This window comes from Muntiacus reevesi, chromosome 9 (assembly GCF_963930625.1).
Source record: "Muntiacus reevesi chromosome 9, mMunRee1.1, whole genome shotgun sequence".
NCBI lineage: Eukaryota > Metazoa > Chordata > Mammalia > Artiodactyla > Cervidae > Muntiacus > Muntiacus reevesi.
Genome location: NC_089257.1, coordinates 45,247,139 through 45,272,769, shown reverse-complemented (window position 1 = coordinate 45,272,769; position 25,631 = coordinate 45,247,139). Strand labels below are relative to the sequence as shown.

Genomic DNA, 25,631 nt, shown 5'->3' with positions numbered 1-25,631 from the left:
CTTTCTAAATTCCATATATATGTCTTAGTATGCTGTAATGTTCTTTATCTTTCTGGCTTACTTCACTCTGTATAATGGGCTCCAGTTTCATCCATCTCATTAGAACTGATTCAAATGAATTCTTTTTAATGGCTGAGTAGTATTCCATGGTGTATATGTATCACAGCTTCCTTATCCATTCATCTGCTGATGGACATCTAGATTGCTTCCATGTCCTGGCTATTATAAACAGTGCTGCAATGAACATTGGGGTGCACGTGTCTCTTTCAGATCAGTCTCTTTATTTCTTGTGATATGAATTTCTCACCTTTATTTCTAGAAGTGGTTTTCTTTTTTATGACAAATAAAACTGGTTTATTGAATGAGTTGGAATCAGTAGGGTAAAAGCAAAAAGTAACTTTATTTTTCTCATGACTGCCCCTTCAGTCTGTTCTATAAACTCAGTTTTTACCAAACCTGGATGAAATATGTGAATCTCCTAGTTTTCTCAGTAAATCTTAGTCTTTAAAATTTTAATACAGTCTAATGCAATCCCTTATCCAACTGAAAGCTTCTCTCTTCCTCCAGTCCAGATCTACCTCAGAGAAAGAAATTGAGGATAGCTTCTTCACTATTTTTCCACCTTGTTTTTACTCTTTCTTCATTACTGTGCTGTCTCTTGATCTTCCAAGATTGAAGGTGAGAAGATATACAAATGACTCATAAACATATGAAAAGATTATTAACAGTATTAGTGATTTGAAAAATGCACTTGACTGCCACATTGAAATGGCTATAATCAAAAGGACAGACAATAATAAGTATTTATGAGGTTGTGGAGAAATTAGAAACCCCATGCATTGTTGGTAGGAATGTGAAATGGTACTCATTTCTGTTTTGGAAAACTGTCAACTTCCCAAAATGTTAAACAAAAAGTTAATATATGATGCAGTATTTTCACTCTTACATATGTATCCAAGAGCAATGATACCTATGCCTACATAAAACCCTATATACAACTGTTTATTCCAGCATTAGTCACAACTCTTACGAAGTGAAAATAACACAAATGTTCACCAACTGATGAGTGGATGAACAAAATAAGGTAGATTGATACAATGGAATATTATTCAGCAATGAAGAGGAAGGCAGTACTGATACATACAAAAATAGTATACTAAGTGAAAGAAGCCTTACACAGAGACCACATATCATATGATATTCATTTAAAATGTCAAATAAATAATGTCCAGCAGAAAGTAGAACAGTGGTTGCCTAGGGTAGGAGGTGGAGGTAAGGGGAAGGCAGGAGTGAATGAGTACGAGGTTTGTTTTGAAGGTGACATAATGATCAAACAATGAAGTGTGGTGAGGATATGTGAGTGCGTGCATGCTGTCTCTTTAGTCATGTCTGACACCGTGCAACCCTATGGATTATAGGCTCCTCTGTCCATGGGAATCTCCATGCATGAGTACTGAATTGGATTGCCATGCCCTTCTCCAGGGGATTTTCCTGACCCAGGGATTGTATCCGTGGCTGTTACATCTCCTGCTTTGGCAGGCAAGTTCTTTGCCACTAGTGCCACCTGGAAAACTGGTGATGATTACATATCTCTGTAAATATACTAAATTATGTGCTCTAAATAGGTAAATTTTATGGTATTGTGAAGAAGAATGATTGCCTACCACATCAGTGAACAAAGGATGTTGTAGCTATCAAGCCACCACATTACAGCTGTCCCAGTGGCGAGCCCTGAGGGAACTCAGGATGAAAACAAAATGCTGGTCACTGAGCAGTCACTGCTGCAAAAACTACTCCCAGTCGTGAACCTAGAGGAGACTAAGGATAAGAAAGCACAGGATACCGGCCCAGAGGATATAAACTATTCCAATGAGCTCAAACTTTACATCTTCCCATACATGGAAAAGCACTAATTTTGTTGATTTGAGATATCTGGTTTTCTCTAAATAACAGTAATCTTTTGATATTCTGGCTACCTGCTCTTTGTCACAAAAACTGCTATATATCTTGGCTCCCTGCCCCCACCTCAGCCTCTTCAGAGCATCACTTTATATAAAGTAGAAATCAAAGCAAACTAAAATCACAGACTATATATGCATGGGAGTGATTTATAGTAACTGTGAAAGCCTCATTACTCCATCATGTCCTTGTCTGCTGTCATTACTATACATGCTTTCCTGTGCCCCCTCACCACATTTCCACTGATCAAATTGTGTCTGTGGTACATATTCCAACATGAGTAATATTTTATGTTTGTATAATTATCACACAAAGTAGTGCTTGAATTGCTTTTATACAGATAACTTTTTATCCTAACTTGATATCCTGACAGAATATCAACAAGGGGATTACTGTTACCCACTTTTATTAGTAATTAAACTGAGGGATACAGACAGTTTTCTAAAACCAAATATCTTAAAAGTGGTAGAAACTTGATGAGGAACCAGATCTTTTGACTGCAGAGCCAAAATCATTTCCCTTCACACTACAGCTAAACTGTCCTTCTGCCATGAGTCTCGAATGAGACCATCTTAATGAAACCCTTTCCAGGATCCTAAATAGAAAGTTTCTCTCAATGGAGTTTCTAGAGCATTTTTTTATCTCTCATAGTTCATGTCACATTCTACCCTCACTGTAGTTTGTAATTCTCACTTTACTTACAACACTATAGGTTTCCAGAAGGTAGAGATCATGACTTACAAATTTTTATTTCAAAGAATGCATGCAGAAAACATTGTATCTAAAGAATAATGAAGTGAATATCTTCATTATTTTATTAACCCACTTATATTTCTTATCCTGATTTTAGAGTATTTCATGTTGCTTCAGGAGTAAAAGGAATCAACTATATTATACACACAGATACAGACAGACGTGGTCCAGTTAAAAGAGTAATGGTAAATGATGGAGATACATCATCCCTGTCCAGGTCTCCTGGATATAGTTTGGCAGTGTAGACATTGTTTCCCTAGAGCCAGGACAGATAGAGTACAAGTGAGCCTCCTGGGAGGAAGGCATGGGTAAAAAGTAGGTAAGTGTTAAATATATTCTACCTTGGCTCCAGTCTTCCAGTCTTAGTGCTGCAACACCTACCATGCAACCTAAGCAGAGACCAGACATGGATCTTCAGGAAGCATACAAATATGCAGACCAGTCTGCTTTATCATGATCAGTGCAAAGGTCTGAAGGATTTTCCATTATCAGAAGAGAACAAATGAATCATGGTGAGCATTTGGAACTACCAAGAGAGAATTGATTGATCCCTGAAGGAAGCTTCAAGGAAAATGAGGAGGGACTTGGGGGAAATGGCAGCAGGCTCTGTTCTTGAACAGAAGAAAGGATTTTGGGGGAAATGACAAGAAATAAAGGTTCAGGGTATTTACCCTAGGGGAAATTTGGGCCAGTGGAAGGTCTTTTAGGTGTTAGAATAGGATGTGTGTTTTGTTTTAGAAGACTCTTAGCGGCTGTATTGTTTTTGAGAACAAGAACAAGGACTAATAAATGTTCTATAGCACAATGAAAGTATTTCTTTCCTTGGATACTACAGAGATCTCAAAACTCAGTGCTCTTAGTTTTGAATGCCAGGAAAATAGAGTTTCTCTGCAATTCTTCATGCTTCAAAATAGAGCCTACTGGGAGGTACATTTGTGTACCTCCAAAGAAAGTGGAGGAGAATATGAAGTAGAAGCAGGAGAGTTGGATATATGATCATAATACACTAAAGAGAAAATAAGGAAGCTGTGGGTGATCTCAAACTCATGTCTTTTCAAAGATGCTATAGCCCTATACTCAAGGAAATTAGAGCTATTTTATTCCATAGGGAATAATGGGAAAGGTGAGTAAAAGACAGAGAATGCATGACTGTGTTTATGAGGATGCATGAGTTTTCATTCAATGTGAGCACGTATAATTGAGTAAATATGGACAAATATTGTGTGACAAAATTTAATAACAGATAATGCATGTAGCAAATAACCAGGGACCAAGGCTTATATTAAGTTCCTTACTAGCAATATCACATTTAATTCTCACAACTCAATCCAGTAAACTGACATTATTACAACATTCTTAATTTAGAAGAGATGGTATGAAAGTACATACTTGATAAGTGATCTGTGCAGTATTACACAGCTACTAGGTACTGAAGCTAGTGCTAAAATCTTGCTCTGACCCTAAAATCAATGTTCTTAACTGGTATGTAAAGGTGAGTGTGTGAGAAATTGTATAGCTGATGATGAAAATGTGAAATGTTACACACATCCCAAAGAGTAGGTGCCACTACATTGGCACAATTTCCTATGGGGAAACTCAAAATTGATCCTTTTCCTCAGGAATAGCATTGGTCAAAGGCACTGAGGAACTAGGCAAAGAGCTCCTTACTAGTAAACTACATCAGGAGTGAATGACGGGATATCAGGCTGATGGTAAGAGGCAGTCTCTTCCCTTTCAATAAGCACTGAGTTCTGCTGATGTGTGTTACTATGGAAAGGAGGTGCCAATAAAATGTATTTCTGCATCTCAGTAGTCAGCCCCTTGCCACAAGCCATGGCCAGAAGATAGGTAGTCCTATGACACTTCTGGGCAAACCTTGATTGACCTCCAATCCTTCACATGCCAAGTTAATAGTATGGTGGACAAAAAATTTGGCAGAAAGAAAGAGTAACAGTTTGAAGATAGGACTAACTTCAGCTTTATGGAAGAGGGAGGCACTTAATGGATATACATAGTATTTATGTGTTTTCAAGCGGTGAATCTGTGGTGACCTGACTCCTTGCTTGCTGGCTTGCTTGCTAAGTTGCTCAGTCGTGTCCGACTCTTTGTGACCCCATGGACTGTAGCCCACCAGGCTCCTCTGTCCATGGGATTCTCCAGGCAAGAATACTGGAGTGGGTTGCCATTTCCTTCTCCAGGGGATCTTCCCAACCCAGGGACAGAACCTGTGTTGCTTATGTCTACTGCATTAGTAGGTGGGTTCTTTACCACTAACACCACCTGGGAAGCCCTCATTCCTTAATACAGATTAAAACAGTTATACTAGCTCATGAATAGTTCTGCCTTCTCATGGTATAAGACGCATCTCTCTATGTACTGCATTCATGTTCCTTCCTGTCTTTCCTCCCACTCAGGGCCAAAACCTGAGATAATGGCAGATATTTAGAGAGTCTGACCTACCAAGTATCTTATCCAGTGTTTTCATGTCTGGTGGATATGTTTGCTATAAAAGTACCCTGATTGTGCAAGTCCAGGGTGTATCCAAAGATCTATAGCCTGATAGACCAGAGTCTCCTGCTGGTAAAGATCCTGAGATCACATTGCTCTGCACCTTACCTATTTCTTTTGCATCTCAAGGCTCCAAGGGATTGATTCATTAGTTTACTTTTTAGTTCACATTTGTTTAATATTAATGTGTTTGCAAATCATTGTCATAGGCACTGGTCATCGTCATAAAGGACAGAGCCACAAGTTTTGGAAAACTGCAGTGTGGTAGAGAAGAATCTCAAGGTGTAAGGGGTTTGTGCACTGGAAACAAATGTCATTGACTAGACATTTGACCTAGACACTTGACCTCAATTTGGTGAGATGACCCTTAGATGAAACCCTGAACTTTGAAATCAGCAGATAAAGATTGGGGAATGGGCATAGTCACAAGAGGGAAAAGTCATGCAAAGTGTGAGAGCAATTACAGTGAGCTTGGGGAGAAAGTAGCTGAGTATGTCTCAAACGTAGTATACCAGTTATGAGGGTCAAAAGAGACGAGGCTAGGGCAATAGGTAGGGGTCAAATTAGAGAAAGTCTATGTGTAGTAACAAAGACTTTTTCCTATTTTATCTAAAAGCAATTAGAAAGTCATTAAGGAATTGTCCAAGAATTATTATTGATTTTTAATTTCCACAGACTCTACTCTGAAGAAACTGTGGTGGATCAAGGACTATGAGCAATAAGTCACTTCAATATTGATTCCTTGAATTTTATCTGACATGTTGTCCTACACATTTCCTTTCAGGAAGAAAAAATGTCTTCGTGCTGTGAGTTTCTAAGTAAACAGAGACCTGAAACCAGCAAAAGAGAGACTATCAGTCCATGTTCATGGACAAAGGAATTAGGCATGACATGGAGAGTGACATTTAAATATTTCATCAGGTGAGGAAAGTTACAGACAGGAGTGCACTTTGATTCTGGGATATTTTCAAAACAAATATAAAAAATTTTTTGATGAAAATGTATGCTTCACATTGGAAAATGACTTCGTGCTAACAGAGATTGTTTTATAAGTCTCATTCCCAGGAAAGACTGATTTATTAACTTGTACTGGTCTCCTCTTCAATGCCATAGTCATTTATTTGTGATGTTGTCATAGAAGACTTCCTGCCTCTCAGAGCTCTTAGTCATGCTGGGGAGAAACATCACTCTGGTGAGTGAATTCATCCTGGTGGGCTTCCCCACCGCCCCCTGGCTGCAGGTCCTGCTCTTCTCCCTCTTCCTTGGGGTCTACTTGCTGGTGATAGTAGAGAATCTTGTCATCATGCTCACTGTCTGGGTCACTGGCTCCCTCCATAAGCCCATGTACTATTTCCTGAGTAGCCTGTCCTTCCTGGAGGTCTGGTATGTCTCTGTCATAGTCCCCAAGATGCTGGATGGATTCCTCCTGCAGAGACAGCACATCTCTTTCACAGGCTGCATGACCCAGCTGTACTTCTTTATCTCACTTGCCGGGACAGAGTGTGTACTTCTGGCAGCCATGGCCTATGACCGCTATGTGGCCATCTGCCACCCTCTCAGATACCCGGTCATCATGACCACAGGTTATTGTGTGCAGCTGATGGCTTTTTCCTATATGAGTGGTTTCATGGCCTCTGTAATTAAGGTCTATTTCATTTCACATGTTGCCTTTTGTGGCTCCAATGTCATGAACCACTTTTTCTGTGACATCTCACCAATCCTCAAACTGGCCTGCAAAGACATGTCCACAGCTGAGCTAGTGGACTTTGCTTTGGCTATTGTCATTCTTGTCTTCCCTCTCACCACTACCATCCTCTCCTATGTCTACATTGTCTCCACCATTCTGCGTATACCCTCCACCCAGGGAAGGAAGAAGGCCTTCTCCACCTGCGCATCCCACCTCACAGTAGTCATAATTTATTACACAGCCATGATTTTCATGTATGTTCGGCCCAGAGCTATTGCTTCATTTAACTCCAACAAACTCATCTCAGCTGTGTATGCAGTCCTCACACCCATGCTAAATCCATTCATCTACTGTCTGAGGAACCAGGAAGTCAAGAATGCTATCAAAAAGACAGTGGGTGTTGGCCAGTGCTTCCTGCTCAGCTGAGGCCTGCTGCCTTGAGGAGGAGACTGATCCAGCAAGGAAGTCATTCCCGAGACACTTCCAATGGTTGTGCATGCTTACTTGCTCTCTAGATCTAGATTCTTAAAATAATCACAGCATTTGAAGACAGAAGAAATTAAAAACAGAAACAAAACACATTATTTACTGCTTTAATCTTTCGTTGATGTTGTTTAGTCACTCAATCTTGTCTCTTTGTGACCCATGAACTGCAGTAGTCCAGGCTCCCCTGTTTTTGCCATCTCCTGGAGCTGCTCAAACTCATATCCACTGAGTCGGTGATGCCATCAAATCATCTTGTCCTCTGTCATCCCCTTCTCCTCCTGCCTTCAATCTTTCCCAGCATCAGGGTCTTTTCTAATAAGTTGGCCCTTCACATAAGGTGACCAGAGTATTGGAGCTTCAGCTTCAGCATGAGTCCTTCTAATGAATATTTGGGATTGATTTCCTTTAGGACAGACTGATTTGATCTCCTTGCAGTCCAAGGGACTCTCAAGAGTCTTCTCCAACAGCACAGTTCAAAAGCATCAATTCTTTGTCATTCAGCTCTCTTTATGGTCCAAGTCTCACATCCATACATGACTACTGGAAAAACCGTAGCTTTGACTAGATGGACATTTTTCAGCAAAGCAACATCTCTGCTTTTTAACATGCTGTCTATGTTTGTCATAGCTTTTCTTCCAAGGATCAAGTGTTTTCTAATTTTGTGGCTGCAGCCACCATATGCAATGATTTTGGAGCCCAAGAAAATAAAGTCTGTCATTGTTTCCATTGTTACCCCATATTTGCCATGAAGCGATGGGACCAGATGCCATCATCTTAGTTTTTTGAATGTTGAGTTTTAAGCCAGCTTTTTCACTCTCCTCTTTCACTTTCAACAGAGGCTCTTTAGTTTCTCTTCACTTTCTGCAACAAGGGTTGTCATCCTCATATCTGAAGTTATTGATATTTCTCCCAGCAATCTTGATTCCAGCTTGTGCTACATCCTGCCTGGCATTTCACATGATGTACTCTGCATATAAATTAAATAGGTGACAATATACAGCCTTGAGGCACCCCTTTCCTAATTTTGAACCAGTTCCATGTCCAGTTCTAACTCTTGCTTCTTGAACTGCATACAGATTTCTCAGGAGGCAGGTCAGGTGGTATGGTTTTCCCATCTCTTGAAGAATTTTCCACTGTTTGTTGTGATCCACACAGTCAAAGGCTTTAGCATAGTCAATGAAGCAGAAGTAGATATTTTTCTGGAATTCTCTTGCTTTGTCTATGATTCAGTGGATGTTGGCAATTTGATCTCTGATTCCTCTGCCTTTTGTAAATCCAGCTTGAACATCTGGAAGTTTCTCAGTCCACATACTGTTGAAACCTGACTTGGAGAATTTTGAGCATTACTTTACTAGTGTGTGAAATGAGTGCAATTGTGTGGTAGTTTAAACATTTTTTGCTATAGCCCTTCTTTGGGATTGGGATGAAAACTGACTTTTTCCAATCCTGTGGCCACTGCTGAGTTTTCCATATTTGTTGGCATATTGAGTGCAGCACTTTCACAGCATCATCTTTTAGGATTTGAAATAGCTCAGCTGGAATTCCAACACCTCTAATAGCTTTGTTCATAGTGATGCTTCCTAAGGCCCACTTGACTTTGCATTCCAGGATGTCTAACTCTAGGTGAGTGATCACACCATTGTGATTATCTGGGTCATGAAGATCTTTTTTGTATAGTTCTTCTGTGTATTCTTGCCACCTCTTCTTAATATCTTCTGCTTCTATTAGTACACACCGTCTCTGTTTGTTGTTGTGCTCATCTTTGCATGAAATATTCCCTTGGCATCTCTAGTTATCTTTAAGAGATCTCTAGTCTTTTCCATTCTATTGTTTTCCTTTATTTCTTTGCATTGTTCACTCAGGAAGGCTTTCTTATCTCTCCTTGCTATTCTTTGGAACTCTGCATTCATATGGGTATATCTTTCCTTTTCTCCTTTGCCTTTTGCTTTTCTTTTCTCAGTGATTTGTAAGGCCTCCTCAGTCATTTTGCCACTTTGTATTTCTCTTTTTTGGGGATGGTTTGGATCACCACCTGCTATACAATGTCATGAACCTCTGTCCCTAGTTTCAGGCACTCTATCAGAGCTAATATCTTGAATCTGTTTGTCACTTTCACTGTATAATCTTTAATCTTTAAGTGTATTTAATATGCACTGTATATGACAATATATTCCTTGAAATGAGAGAGCAGTAGTAAATATTAACATATGTAAACTGGTTTTATTAACCCTTTACATAAGATAATCTATTTTATTCTCAAAATGCCTCCATGAGTTAGTTATGATTAGATACTTGATTTTAAATATCAGGAAAGTGAAGCATACACAGAGAGATTTAAATAAGTTACCTGAAATTGTGTACCTAATAAATATCAAAAGCATTATTTGAACCCAAAGAATCTAACTTTTAACAACTGTGTTAAGTAATATATGAGTCTGTGATCATAGCTCTAAAAGAGACTTTTGTTAACAACATCAGTGTCTCGATCAAGCAATTCAGTACATAAGATTTGTAAATGTGATGAAAAGACATGATGGTGTGGTAGTGATGGTGATGATAGTGCTCTTTGCAATTATATTGTGTTATTGATGATCAACTACCATTGATAATAATAGTAATTTTGAGCATTTCTCAGTTCTCATCCATGTTTGAAAGTAAAAAAAAGCAAATGTGTAAATCACTCAGTTGTGTCCAAATCTTTGTAACACCAGGGACCATAGCCCACCAGGCTCCTCTGGAATTTTCCAGGCAAGAATACTGGAGTAGGTAGCTATTCCTTTCTCCAGAGGATCTTCTTGACCCAGGGATTGAACCCAGGTCTCCTGCATTGCAAGCAGATTCTTTGCTGTCTGAGCTACCAGGAAAACCCTTCAAGGACTATAAGAGCTTATTTCTTATTACAGGAATGGGATCTGTAGTTCACGAGAGATGAAAGAATCAGTGTTAATGCAATTTTTGCAGTTGATATGTATCTCTTGAGACACTCGCCTTTGGGCTTTTGGATTCTTGTGGCCTTTCATGCTATATATGACTATTATAAGCAAACTAAGAGAATAGCATCACAATAGTATATGCTTGAGCTGAAACCCTCAATACATCAATATAACATGTTCTTACATACAATAGGTAAAAGCAAATACAAATTTTCTAAGGCAAACGCAAGTGTTATATATCATTATGGGATCTGCTGATAAGAAAATATAGAATACCAAGAAGAATTCTACAAACTTGATCAAGCTGAGGTTAAAATATGAAAACAAAAATCAGAAAATGCTATTATGACTCCACATTTTGTTCATTTAAAGCTGGAGTCTAAAATTTGTCTCCTAGTTGTGATCTAAGCCCCTTGAATATATTATTCAACATTCCTGTATTAATCTTTCTTATCTGTTGCTTTTGAAATGCTACTCTACTATTTAGTAATTCTTAATTTGAATTAAATAGTAACTACTCATTCTAGCATTTTTAAAAACTTTTTATTTTACACTGGAGTATACTTGATTAATATAGTGCTAGCCTCAGGGGCACAGCAAAGAGATATAGCCACATGTGTATATGTATCCATTCTTTCACAAGCTCCCTTCCCATCTAGTTTGCCACATAATATTGAACAGAGTTCCCTGTGCACTTATTTATTATTTTAGAGTCACTCTACCATTCATGAAGCTCAATAATGTCTGACATTTTTGCCACCTGAACCAAATCAGCCTTATTTTTACTGATCTCCAATATGAAACATCCATTCTGATATTAGTCCCTGCAGCACACTCAGTAACTACAATATACTCAACTTTCTTAACTTCATTCATTCATTATTTCTTGTGCCCCTATTTCTTGCCAAGTTCTGTGATAGACTACAGTGGACAACAACTACCAAAAAAACACAGAGTCTTCCTTCTAATAGCCCAGAGATGAGTGAGGAAGATAAAGGCACAACTGCCTCCAGCGTTAAGTGTGATGATATGAATACACGATTCTTTGGAAACAAATAATAGTTACACCTAGGATGATCAGAGAAAATGTTCCAGTAGAAGTAGTATTTAGGCTAACACTTGCAGGAATTAGATAGATGAAAATGATGGACAGTAATAAAGATCAGGGCTTGCAAAGATGGAAAAAGACAAGAGTCAAGAGAGATACCAGCCCACTAAAAAACCTGAAAGATGACTAACACAGTGACATAATGAAGGAAGGGGTCACAAGAGGAAGTAGATTCATGCTCACCAACCCAAGTCTTACTAATTTGTGAATTCCTCTTACCATATAGGTTTGTGGACATACAGTAAGTTCCACAGAGGCGTTTTCAGTCTCTGCAAGCATTAGATCTTCAGCTTGCTGCATTTTTATCGGGTAAATGCAGCCACTTACACCGTGAGGCAGGGACGAGGGGCATTGTCTGTCAACATTCAGCCCCGACCGGAGCACCTCTTCATTTTGAATGACAGATGGCAGCTGTTGCTTGACTCTGAGCATATTGTGAGTTTCTTTAGCGCAGAAATTAACCTCATTCATCCCTGAAGCTATAATACCATTCTCACCACCTGACACAGTAGATAGATACTTGGCTGTCTGTTTCCCAGGTTTAAGCTAGTTTACTGCACAGAACTCCTTTTTCCCTTTTCCCCTTTTAGGTTGCATTTCTTGTCTTATCACAGTAAATTATACTATAAGATCTGTAGGAGAATTTCTCCAATATATTTTCCCAGTTGCTTCTATTTCACACACTCAGGTTTACTATCTTCTAATAAATAGCATAATCAGGCTTTTAAAAGAGCCTCACTGGCAACTGGGTAAGTGGAAAAATATTGGGAAAGTACGTGATCTTGTGAGGCAAATATTCAGTTTGAGTCTACAGTATTATCAGGAGTTAAATTTGTAGCTTTTGCAGCAAATTAGAATTTTGGTTTCTTTGAGCTTCAGTTTCCTCATCAGTTGAAAGTAGATCATGATATCTACTTCCAATGTTGATATGAAGGTTAAATGAAAATAGATACACGTGAAGGCACCTGGTACAGTATTTGGCACACACTACTCTACATCATCCGACAGAACCCAAGGCACAGGGCTGCTCATAGTGTCTTTAAAACTCACCTGGACTGCAAGTCATCTATGACGGTTTTTCTGTTTCTTCCAACTTCCCGCTTGTGCTGACTTGTCTTCATACCTATCAGGAAGAAATGACTCTAGTTGTGTGTAAGTTGTGTTCACAGTGACGATATCTTGGTTGTAACACTTTTTAGACTCTATCTTATACTGATAATAATTGAAATATACATCATATTTAAAACACTAGATTATAAGTTTCTTTATGTCTCACAGTTACTAAAAGTTATTATCATGTATTCAGTGATCAATAGATATATGAGGAATAAATCCCTGTCTGAATGTCAGATTTCCAACTGATAGCCACAGTGCCCATAACTTCCACATTTTTTGGCTTAGTTCCAATTTTTAAACATTCTGTTCTCTCCAACTCCTCTAATTTTTAGATTGAAGCAAACATCATGTCTTTCTTCATACCCATTTCAATATTTTCTAACATGTTAAGGCTGGAAAGCTTAAAATTACAGACCTCAGGTTTTCATTAATATTTAGGTTCCTGTATGATGCATTTATATAACACTTTGATTCTCACATAAATCATAGGCAGAAGGAGTCAGTGTGTGGGACATTCATTTAGCTGTTATGGCTTATGGCCAAAGTTCTGCAGGCAACAGATTTGGTTCATGAGCCGCAGAGCGGAAGCAGCAGCAACAGCAACAGTTTTCTCTATTGTGTCTGAGACAAGGTGGTTGTGGAGGCTCAAACTTGTTTCTGGGGTTCATCCTAAACTCCTGAATCCAGTCTTCTCAATGACTTTATAATAATCAAATTCTCTTTCTGCTTAAGCTACCAAAGATAAATTTGATTACCTGTAACACAACATTTACTGACACAATCACTACTTGGGGAAATTTTTATTTATTATGAACCTTCACTTTCTTGTTTGGAAATTGGGAATATTAGTAACATTTTATAGAGTTGTTCAAAGTGTTAAATTAGATAACACATATGTGAAGTCTTTAGAACATAGCAGGCGCACACAGATTATTAATGTTAGCTTCTACAGAGAGTTGTTGCCTTTTGTATTGACAGATGTCTGTACAACCCTACTGATAGCAGTCCTCGCACTTTAAAAAGAGATGTCTTTAATCATTTGATTAACTGGGGTGTTTCAGGTTAAAAGAATTAAAATTTAGAATAATTCAAAGATTGATGGCTTGAGAGACTGAATGGATAACTTTACTATTTCCTGAAGTATCTGGAATTATCCTAGAACTCCAGTGTTTCAGCTATTGATAAATCTGAATCAGTAAATCTGATGACTATTGAGAAGCAGAATTCTTTTTAAGCATACATGTAAAAATATGACATAAACCCCTATACTAAGTGAATAATATAACACAGTAGTAAGTATTTTCGGAGAAATCAATGGCACCCCACTCCAGTACTCTTGCCTGGACAATCCTATGGACGGAGGAACCTGGTAGGCTGCGGTCCATGAGGTCGCTAAGTGTTGGACACGACTGAGCGACTTCACTTTCCCGCATTGGAGAAGGAAATGGCAACCCACTCCAGTGTTCTTGCCTGGAGAATCTCAGGGATGAGGGAGCCTGGTGGGCTGACGTCTATGGGGTCGCACAGAGTCGGACACGACTGAAGTGAGTTAGCAGTAGCAGTAAGTATTTTCCTACTGGATTTTATAATTATTTCACCTAGCTTCATTTTTACTAAAGGGTATTAATAAATTGATATATTATTTAAACTTTCTCTTTGTTTTTATAAAAATAAAAATTTAAAAATTTCTCTTTGTTCTGGTTCATGAATTTTAGCCCAGAAAATATGATCCCATGAATGCTTTATAGATGACACCAAAATTCTACCTATCAATATATTTATGTTTGTTAATCTTATCTCTAATAGAAAAGCATTTAACAGGAAGTTGAGAAAATCTCCATACATCGGACAGTAACCATCATCTGCTGTCACAACACTTGCCGTTTTCAAAGAGAGAAATATACAGAGGGGATATAGAGGGCAAAGACACATTTTATCACATGTTAGATCTGTGTCCTCAGTCTCTTAACTGGTGATCAGGCTGGACCAGATATGAAACATAAGCTCATTTCTTTTCTTTTTTAAAAAATACTTATTTATTTACTTGACCATGCAGGTCTTAGTTGCAGCTCGTGGGATCTTCAATCTTCATTTGACATGAGGGATCATTTTTAGTTGTAGCATGGAGGACCTATAGTTGTATCATGCAAACTCTTAATTGAGGCATGTGGGATCTAGTTCCTTGACCAGGGATTAAACCCAGGCCCCCTATATTGGAATCTCAGTCTTAGCAACAGGACCACTAGGGAAGTTTCCATAAGGTCATTTCTTGTTTTACTGGTCGAACTCCTAGAGTTTGAACAGTCTACAGCAATCTCCTTATACTTTCCCCCAGTGTGTGTGTGTGTGTGTGTGTGTGTGTGTGTGTGTGTGTGTGTGTGCGCGCGCGCACGTGCGCGTGCAGTCTCTCAGTCATGTCCAACTCTCTGCGACCCCCCTGGACCGTAGCCTTCCAGGCTCCTCTGTCTGTGGAATTTTCCAGACAAGAACTAGAGCCAAGACAAAAGAAGTTAAAAGTTAAAGAGTCAAAATTACCTAATGGCTCAGTTGGTAAAGAATCCATGTGCAATGCAGGAGACCCCGGTTCAATTCCTGGGTCGGAAGATCCGCTGGAGAAGGGATAGGCTACCCACTCCAGTATTCTTGGGCTTCCCTTGTGGCTCAGCTGGTAAAGAATCTGCCTACAATGTGAGAGACCTGGGTTTGATTCCTGAGTTGGGAAGATCCCCTGAAGAAGGGAAAGGCTACCCACTCCAGTATTCTGGCCTTGAGAATTCCACGAACTGTTTAGTTCATGGGGTCACAAAGAGTCAGACGTGACTGAGCAACTTTAAAAAAAAAAATTGCTTTACTGACCAAAACTTGATTCCCTACCCCTGTGTGCAATTGTTTCTTTGATGTTCAGGGGTGGGGGAAGTGGAGGTGGAGATGTCTTGATCTCTTGAGTCAGGGAATTGGAGGTGGAGATCTCTTGATCTCTTGAGTGGGGGAAGTGGAGGTGGAGATCTCTTGATCTCTTGAGTGGGGGAAGTGGAGGTGGAGATCTCTTGATCTCTTGAGTGGGGGAAGTGGAGGTGAAGAGAAAGTTCTCTTTGGCACTTAGTGTGTACTGTTAACACTACTAAATACTCTTTTGGGTATTTTGATCATCTCACCAGCACCCCCTTTGAATAATATTAATGTCTTAAAGTAATACGTCATGAGTAATAGTTACTTCCCAGACAACCAGAGAGTGGAAGAAAATCAAGCTTTAGAACGAAGATTAGGATAAATTACCAGATTGATATTACATAAAATTGTTACTATTCTGTTTCTCCAACTGATAATTACCCTGTCTAGTGACCCTAGGATGTCACTAGGGAAATTTCTTTAACTTCTTCATCATTATTGCTCTTGAAAATCATATAGCATTTGTGAACCAAATCCCCAAGGATGTGTCTTTTAAAGAACAGTTGCCTCTACTGAGCAGTTGGCTCATTGCATCCTGGAATTGTCCAGCTCTAGGTTCTGCCTGAATGAGGTCTGTGGGAAGAGTCAACATATAAAACCAGCCCAAGTTCAGTGGCAGAGAAACAGAACAAGGGCAAGAAGAGAGGAGTAGGAAGAGGCACACATTGAATAGATACAGAGAAAAAGCATATAAGACAGAAAAAAAACAATCTCTCCCACCATGGGCTCTTACCATCCAAAAGGGGCCATCTAACAGGCCCAGAAGTAACTTTTGAATTTTGGACTTAAAAGTCTTGTCACACATATGTATTGAGTTGATTTTGCCTCTTCTTTGAGTAAATAGAAGAAAAAAATTTCCATTTCTCTATAATCCATCTGGACCCTAGTATCTTTCCCAAGTGAGGAGAATTACAAAGTCATGGAACTCTTGAGTTTCACAGAGAAGCAATTTTCAAGGATTTAGATTAGGTTATTCCAAAACTTCTCCTTTATTTCCTTTCCCTTCCCCATTTTCATTTTTATCCCCTAACTTCGAGTCCTTTCAGGTGAAGAGGAAAAGACTCACAGGGGTGGCACAGGTGATTTTCCAAACACCTCTCCACTGGTCAGCATACTGGACAACCGAACCAAGATCTCCAAGCTAGACGCAACCAAGATGACCTACTTCACTTGAGTTCCTAAAGCAAAAAAACGGAGTGCACCTTGGTGAGACATCTGATCTTAATAAACATCACAAATTTATTTGCTTGTTTAGTGACAACCATGCTTCAGGAACTAAGTTAGACACCTAGAGATAAAAACATGACCAAGCTGAAAATAGTGTAAGATTGGTATTTTCAAGGCATCCATAAATCTAGTAGTGGTGATAAGTAAGCAAAATGATACATGTTATCATGATATGATGCTCTGTAGTTCAAAATGTTACAAAATCAGCTGGAACGATGGGTAGGGGACAGCAAGGGGTGGTTAGGCATAGTTTGATAGGGAGGATGAATCTGAATAGGCATTTACCAGGTAGCAAGATTTAGAGTGAATTTCAGGTAGAAGATAGAGTATGTGCAACTGCATAGAGTCTTGAAGGAGGATATTGCACTAAAAAACATAAAATTCTTCAGTGGAGCTTGAGCTTGGATTGAGTAGCTGAGAAAGAATATCAAGAATGTGGGGGTCAGACCCTGAGGCACTTGCTATGTGATGTAAGGAGTTCAGTTGGTACAGTATGGTCACTGAAGGATTTGAACTGGAGAATCACTTATTTATGTTTATATTTTAGTATATATTTAGTCTGGAAACAGGATACTATTTAGTATCTTTATGTGTTGTCTCATATAGGCAACAGCCACTGTATGTTCCCAGTCCTTTGGAGTGCAAGCCCACTCTATCTCTTCTGAAACTTGAACTTTTTATTTTCCTTTCCATCTACCTTCCCCCTGAATTGCACAAACCACTTCCCTCTATTTATAATATTCCTCTCGTTCTCATCTAACTTCCTCTTCCTTCTTAAGAAAATCTTTTTCCCATCTGTAGTATCTTCTAAGTAATACACATCAATCCATTTCTTTGATTCAGTAGGTGAGTCCATCCTCCTTTCTGAGCCAACATTCTTTTCCTAACAGACTTTCAGCTAGGAAATGGTGACTCAGTGAAACATGACAAGTCAGTGGCTGGGTGAGAGGTCAATATAGAGTGGGGAGAGGTCACATTGATTTAGATACATGTAAGGGTCAATGAGGGTTGGGGGAAGGATCATCATGAGTATTAGGATGTTTGGAATATTACATGGACTTAGGACGCATGTTGCTCAAGAAAAGAAAATTAGGCAAACCAGATTTTGGAACTTTAGACTGATCTCTAAAAGCTCAGATGGAGTGTGAAGGCTAAATTCAAAAGTGAGAAATTTGTGCAAGAAAGACTTGATTGAAAAGGAAATTGTCCTTCACTGTTTCCCAGAGTTTGCTCAAATTCTTGTCCATTCAGTCCGTGAAAAAAAAAAAAAGGAAATTGATGCCAATATGGTCAAGACCAGGGATCAGGAGAATGGGTGGTACAGAAAGTGGGAAAGAGCAGACTAGGGATGCACAAAATTGGGGACATTAACTGGGAATATGGCAGTGGAAAGAGAGGAGGGAAACAATAAGTAAAGAAAGAGGAATGCTGCATAGTAGAAAGAGTATAGACTTTGGAGACCTACAGTGTTAGGTTATAATTCCATCTCTACCACTTTTTACTTGTATGAATTTAGCCAAATTGTTTACCTAGTATCTGTAATGGGGAACCAATAATATCTATCAGGTTGTTGTGAGAATTGAGTGAGATGAAGTATAGGAAAGACTGAGTACAAATTCTGCCATATAATAGACACCCAGCAATCAGTGAATATTTTTATTATTGGACTGGTTATATAGGCAAAGGCAGGGATGAGGATGAAGATGATAAAGACCAAGCAGGAAAACTGCGTGAGCTTTCAGCAGGGAGAAAGTATAGGACAGTAGTCTCATGTGGGACTCATGTGTGCTCAGAATGGTGGGTGTATGCAGAGATCCTGGTCATGCCAGAGGCAATACTGTACTGGCTCAAAGTTTTAAGAGTAAAACGTGGATCTTAAAAATCAAGGGAGTTCATAGACCTAGAGATTATCATGCTAAGTGAAGTAAGCCAGAGGGAGAAAGATAAATATGATATTGCTTATATGTGGACTCTAAGAAAAAAAGAATGATACAGATGACCTTATATACAAAACAGAAATAGAGTCACAGACATAGAAAACAAATTTATGGTTACCATAGGGGGAAGGGGAGGAAGGGATTAATTAGGAGTTTGGGATTAACATATACACATTACTATATGTAAAATAGATAACCAGCAAAGACCTACTGCACAGCACAGGAAACTATACTCAATATTTTGTAATAACCTATAAGAGGAAATAATCTGAAAAAATAGATATATATGTACATATAACTGAATTCTTTTGCTGTGGAGTGAATTAACAACTTGAATTGACCATATTACTGAAAATCTACTATACTTCAATAAAAAAATTAAATTTTTACTATCTTTTAAAGAAAATCAAGAGGGTTCAGGCTAATGTTAGAGAATATGTAAATGGAATTCATTTTGTTTTCCATATGATGTCAGTGAGACAAGAGGTACTCTGTCAGAAACAAGGAGAAATACTGCATGACATCCCTTATATGCAGAATCTAAAAAAATGAATACAAATGAACATATTTACAAAGGAAAAACAGACTCACAGGAAACTTATGGTTACCAGGGGGGAATAATGTGGGGAAGGGATAGCTAGGGAGTTTGGGATGGACATGTACACATTGCTATATTTAAAATGGATAACCAACAGAACCTACTGTATATAGCACAGGCAACTCTGCTCAATGTTATGTGGCAGCCTGGATGGGAGGAGAGTTTAAGGGAGAATAGATACATCTATGTGTATGACTGAGTCCCTTCACTATCCACCTGAAACTTATCAGAACATTGTCAATCAGCTGCATTCAAATATAAAATAAAAAGTTAAAAAAAGAAGTATTCTGTCAGATGTTATAGGACTCAGTGTATCAAAAATGGGGAGAACTAGTAGAAAGGTATAGGAAACAGTGAGGAGTAACTGTGTATAACCTCATCTTCCAGCCTTGTCTGGATCCATTTCTTTCTTCCAGGCTATCAGTGCTTTCTAGTCAAAATGCAAATCATCCCATAACCAGCATTTTAATGCTTTATTCTGTGCCTTTGCATTTGCTTTTTGCTCTCTTTGGTATTTCTTCTTCCCTCCAAAACTCTACAATGCTTCATTTCAGTTAAAATGGCACTTTTTAATGACATCTTTCAGGGTTCTTTTAACAAAGAATTGTTCTACCCTGGATTCCTAACACTCAGTATCCTATCATGATGCATACTGCATTATACTCTGATTTTCTGACCCCTTCTCTGTCCCCTTTACTAGACTGCTCCAATGTCTATTTATCTTGGTGTTCTCAGTGCAGGGAACTACTTGACCCACAGTAAAGTTAAAGGTGTGGGGACTAGGGTGAGCAGATTGAGAAACTAAGTAGCCTTTTTAAATGGGAAAAACCTGAATATTACCACAGAGGTAGTAACAGTAGAAAGTAAAGGTAAGGAAAGAAAGGGCTTGATGGATGGTACAGTGTTCTGAAGCAGATACAAAAATATGATCAGAAAAGAAGGATTATGTTTAGGAAGAAGAATAACTGATTGACCATTCTTAAAAGTTGTCAGAAATGACTCAGATAAGAACCAGCCAGAAGAGTTCTTAAAACATCAGTAAGATTAGGTTAGTCAACTGCTCAGAACTTTCCAAAGTGGCTCCAATCCACACAGAGTAAAGGCCAACACGATTACAAAGGCTTGAAAAGCCCATGGTGACCTGCTCATCATCACCTGTCCTTACTTCTCTGACTTCATTTCTCCCACTCACTCTACTCCAACCATACTAGATCTATTCTCTTTTTTTGGAAAACTATTTCATCAGACAGTCAGATGACTGTTAGCAGATGACTGCTCAATGAGGCTTACCCTGACCATCCTGTATAAAACATGAACCCACTACACTGCCACACACTCTTAATTTCAGTTACTTTGCTGTGATTTTTCCATAGAATGTGTCAACTCCTACATTTATATCCATATTATATTTATTCAAAGTCTTGAGAAAGACTGAATTTACTGCCTGTATCCCTTCACTAGCATGTAACTTCTTAAGATTAGCAGTTTTTTGCCTTTTTTTTTTTTTTTTTTTCTGTGTTCAGTGAGCTGTTTCAAGCATCTAGAATAGGGCCTGGCATGTAATAGATGCTCAATGAATGTCTGTGTAAAGAATTTAATATACAAAAAGAGATGGGATTTCTGACAACAGCTTCCTGAAAAATGAGATGTAGAACAGATGGAGGGATAAGATGTAGAACAGATGGAGTCTTAGATAAGAATTAAGGAAAGAATGAGCAGAGATGTCAGAGTTTAGCATAATGATTTGGAAGTGGAAAACTGAATAAGATATGCATCAATAGTCTTGTTAGTCTTTATAAGAGGAGAAATTGTCTGCTGAGAGTTGGAGAAGAGAGTGGAATGGCAGATTAGAGATCAAAACCAAGAAATCTTTGGGAAATGTGGAGAGTGAATCAATTTAAAACATAGTGTAGAATACTAGCCATTGTCTGTGGTTCAGTTGAGCTACATAACTATAAATTTATGTTGATATCATTTGTCCCGCTTTGTGATTTTTCTCCAGTAGGACTCATTTGCCCAGGTGCAGATAAAGCCTTATTGCTTTCTTTGAAGGCCACCACTGAAGGCAATGTTAAGATCTTCTTCCCAGGGGCTACCTATCTTACTTGTGGCTGTAACACAGAGTACTGTAACGGCTTAAATTCTACCTTTTCATCTTCATACTTTCAAAATCCCATATGGGACCAAGTCACCAATGAGCGTGAAGTAGATCTTTATCTTATGTGCTTAGTCACTCAGTCTGTCACTCAGACACTTTGTGGCCCATGGATTGTAACCATCAGGCATCTCTCTCTGTGGGATTTCCCAGGTAAGAATACTAGAGTATTCCCATTCCCTTCTCCAGGGGATCTTCCCCATCCAGGAATAAACCCTGGTCTCCTGCATTGCAGGCGGATTCTTTACCATCTGAGCTACCAAGGAAGCCTAGATCTTTATCATAACCACTAACAATTCTATAAATTGTCTGCATCCATAATTTGTTGAATTTTTTAGCATTATAACCTTATTTTAAGGGAATCAAAGTTTGGTAACTTGAAGTTTGCATCAGACTATAAAGTTAATAAGAGAGAAATCATGGACTAGAATTCAGGTCTTCCAATTATTTGTCCCACTCTTCAGCAGTTTCCTTAATGCGGTACCTTCTGAATATTGGGCTTTCTTTTGTCCATATCGAGTCTCTTGTTGTATTACTCTTTTGTGTTCTGTTATTCCTGAAATATCAGACAAAAGTGAGTGTGCATTTACATGTTAAAATTCCTTCATGACCTTGTTCTATAATTGATAGGATTTAGGCTATGTGCTTCCATAAGGTTTCACTCTCTTAGGCAAATTGATCTCCCTGAGAGAGTTGTTAAGCTTAATTAAAGGATAATGCTTTTGAATGGAGAAAGAAGTCAAATTTGAATCCATTTTATTGTAATTTTTCCAACACATATAACCAACTACTTTATTAGAGATCTGGGGGGGGGGGGGGGGGTAGGGGGGTTAGGCTACAAAGTACATATAAATCAGAAATAATTACTAAATATATGCGTGTGAGTGCTCAGTCGCTCAGTCTGACTCTTTACAACTCCATGGACTGAGGCCACTAGGCTCCTCTATCCATGGAATTTTCCAGGCAAGAATACTGGAGTAGGTTGCCATTTCCTACTCCAGGGGATCTTCCCAACTCAACAATCGAACCTGCATCTCCTACATCTCCTGCTTAGGAAATTTCAAATCTTATTCTTCTTTCCATTTCCCTGATTTCTATTGGGCTTCTCAAAGAATATGTTTCTCTTTTAAGATTCATTTAATTTATAATCTCAACCCAATTTTTATCTGTTCTTTTACTTCTGTCTCCACTTATGAAGAAAGTATTTTTAAATTTCCTCAGATTATATATTGTGCCCTGGGAAGCCCAGGACCCTTTCAAATTGTCAAATCTCCTGACTTCCCACTCCCAAGGCAGCTTCTTAAATGCAACTTGCCCTCAAGTAGTGTCCATAATAAGGAGTCTCAGAGTCAGGAAGTAGATATAATTAGTCAAGTAGAACTTCTTCCAGAAGTATAAAATATTTGAGCCAGTCTTTGAAGAAGATGCAGATGAATTATACAGATTAATTTGAGATCAACTGTGAACTATTCTATAAATATATAACTAGTAGATATGTATATATAATATTACATATGTATAAATAAAACTATTATGTATAACTTTTACATATGTGATTATTAGCATTAGTGTTATTAGAAGTCATCTAAAACACTAAAATATATTTAATTATTCTAAGAGGGTAAACATTTCTTTATTCAATTTTTTTAAAGCTCTGGACCTAAAAATAGGCAGTGAATTATTAAGTGCTGTTGCCAGTGTCTTCAAAAGACGTAGGGCATAGCTGAGGAGTAGACCAAAGTCAGCAATTCTTCTAGTCAGGAGGGTCTTTCCTAGTTGACATTCTGCTTCCATTTTCTCCAGACTTCAAACTTCCTCACTTCCTGGACAATCCCTGGCACTTTCTCTAATTGTGATGATTTCCTACCTTATAGCTAGCTGCCCCTGAAATCTGTGAATATGATGATAAGGAAAGGATTTTCTCCTAGTTCTACCTGGAGGCCTCTTCAGATCCAAAGGCCTGAACCCTGAATCTGACCTCACGATTCTACTTTGAGATTCTTAGCTTTGTGTCTCTGTTCTATTTGTTTTCAGGTCCTGTTCTGACACCTGATTTTCTGGAGAAGATGCTGTGGCCTCTAGTGACCCAAACTATACCCCAGAACCAGACTATGATCCTAGGGTTATGTTTAATGTAGCCTGAGGGCCCCTTGCTCCAGTGTGAATTCATTCTTCAATCTGGTGCTGCCATCACTAAATCTTTTGTCTTTTGATGTCCTAATTATGTGGAAGGAAAATATCACTCATGTTAGTGAATTTGTCCTGGTGGGCTTCCCCACTTACCCTTGGCTGCAAGTTCTGCTTTTCCTCCTCTTCCTCATCACCTACCTGTTTGTGCTGTTGGAGAATGCAGTCATCATCCTCACTGTCTGGGTAACTGGATCCCTGCACAAGCCCATGTATTACTTTCTGGGCACCATGTCCTTTCTGGAGACCTGGTATATAACTGTCACAGTCCCCAAGATGCTGGCTGGATTCCTGCTTTGTCCCAATACCATCTCCTTCTCGGGATGCATGACCCAGCTCTATTTCTTCATGTCACTTGCCTGTACTGAGTGTGTGCTCTTGGCTGCCATGGCCTATGACCGTTATGTGGCTATATGTTGGCCTCTTCGCTATCCGGTTATGATGACCACAGAACTTTGTGTTCAGCTAACCATCAGTTCCTGGCTGAGTGGCTTTACTGTCTCCATGGCAAAAGTATACTTCATCTCCCAAGTTTCCTTCTGTGGTAATAATATCTTGAACCATTTTTTCTGTGATGTTTCCCCCATCCTCAAACTGGCTTGCATGGACTCGTCTGTGGCAGAGATGGTAGACTTTGTGCTAGCCATCATCATCCTTGTGTTTCCTCTCTCAGCCACCGTCCTTTCCTATGCCTTCATTGTCTCTGCCATCCTGCACATTCCTTCAGCCACTGGGCAGCGGAAGGCCTTCTCTACCTGTGCTTCTCACCTTGTAGTGGTAGTCATCTTCTACACAGCCGTGATCTTCATGTATGTCCGACCTCGGGCCATTGCTTCATTCAATTCTAACAAATTGATCTCAGCCATATATGCAGTCTTTACTCCCATGCTCAACCCTATCATCTACTGCCTGAGGAACAAGGAGGTCAAAAATGCCATCAGAAAAACCATGGCAAGTGGCCGAGCCCTTTTCTTGAGAGATTCTCTTTGCTGAAGAAATTCAGATTTCAGATTTTCTTCTTTTTTTCATCATCTGCCATGATAAACATACTGACTTAATACAATAATTAAGGAATAAGAGGCTATATATCAAAGAAAATCCCATTTTCTTTCTTGTATTAATTAAATTCTTTATTTTAGAAGGCAAAGAGTTAAATAATCAAAACTCTAAAACACATACATTAGTAAAATCATTAAAAAATAATTTTATTTTTCAAGAAGATATTCAGAAATAGTTATACAACTAGTTTTTAGAGTTTCATTAATGACATTTTTCCAGTTTAATTTTGTTTTGTTTTAAAAGCTGTTTCTATCTTAGGAGGCACATACAAAAAGAAGTTCTGCAATAGTCAATGTAATGACCTGTTGCTTGCTTCCTAGTGGGTTAGGGAACTTGTTCCTTTTTTAATCAATTGACCTTAATGATATTTCATTTAATTGCTTTTTAAAATCTATGAAAAAATGAGAAAGAAATATCTTTCAGATACAAGACAGCGTGCAAAACTTACCTTGGTAGAGAGAAAACAGGATTTTATATACATATATATGTATACATACATATATATAATATCTTGGCCCATTTTATAATAAAACCCACTTATAAATGTATTATATGATATGTAATATATATTTTTATAATATAAAATACGTACAATGTAAATTTTCCTACAAATGGGATATATTTATAAAATACATAATTTCACACTTTAGTTCTCTTCCTTTATTGGAACTTCTACATATATAATTTTGGGGGTGTTATAGTTGAGGGTTAGACTCAGAAAAACTAGAAGCAGTTCATTAAAGCCACCTAGTTTTCAGGTAAAGTAAGCATTGGCATTGACAAGAGTCATGAAACTGCTTTTGTTAGGTGGTATTTGTCCTGGATGTATAAGATTTTTCCAAGTTTCCCAGAACATCTACCTTCTAAATTTTTTTTTTTAATTTTGTAACGGTGGATGCAATATGCTAAGAAGTATTACATGCTTTCATTCAGCTATTATAAAATGATAGAGGAAAGATGAATTCTGTC

General features: G+C 38.4%; 2 protein-coding genes across 2 annotated transcripts; both read left to right on the top strand.

Moving 5' to 3' along the window:
* Window positions 1–6,388: 6,388 nt before the first annotated feature.
* On the top strand, window positions 6,389–7,333 carry LOC136175902 (olfactory receptor 6B9-like). The gene has a single exon (XM_065946088.1). It carries the CDS (start codon window positions 6,389–6,391, stop codon window positions 7,331–7,333), a length of 945 nt encoding a protein of 314 aa, XP_065802160.1.
* Window positions 7,334–23,639: 16,306 nt separating this feature from the next.
* LOC136175901 (olfactory receptor 6B9) lies at window positions 23,640–24,596 on the top strand. Its single transcript, XM_065946087.1, has one exon. The coding sequence runs from the start codon at window positions 23,640–23,642 to the stop codon at window positions 24,594–24,596; it is 957 nt and encodes a 318-aa protein (XP_065802159.1).
* The last annotated feature ends 1,035 nt before the right edge of the window (window positions 24,597–25,631 follow it).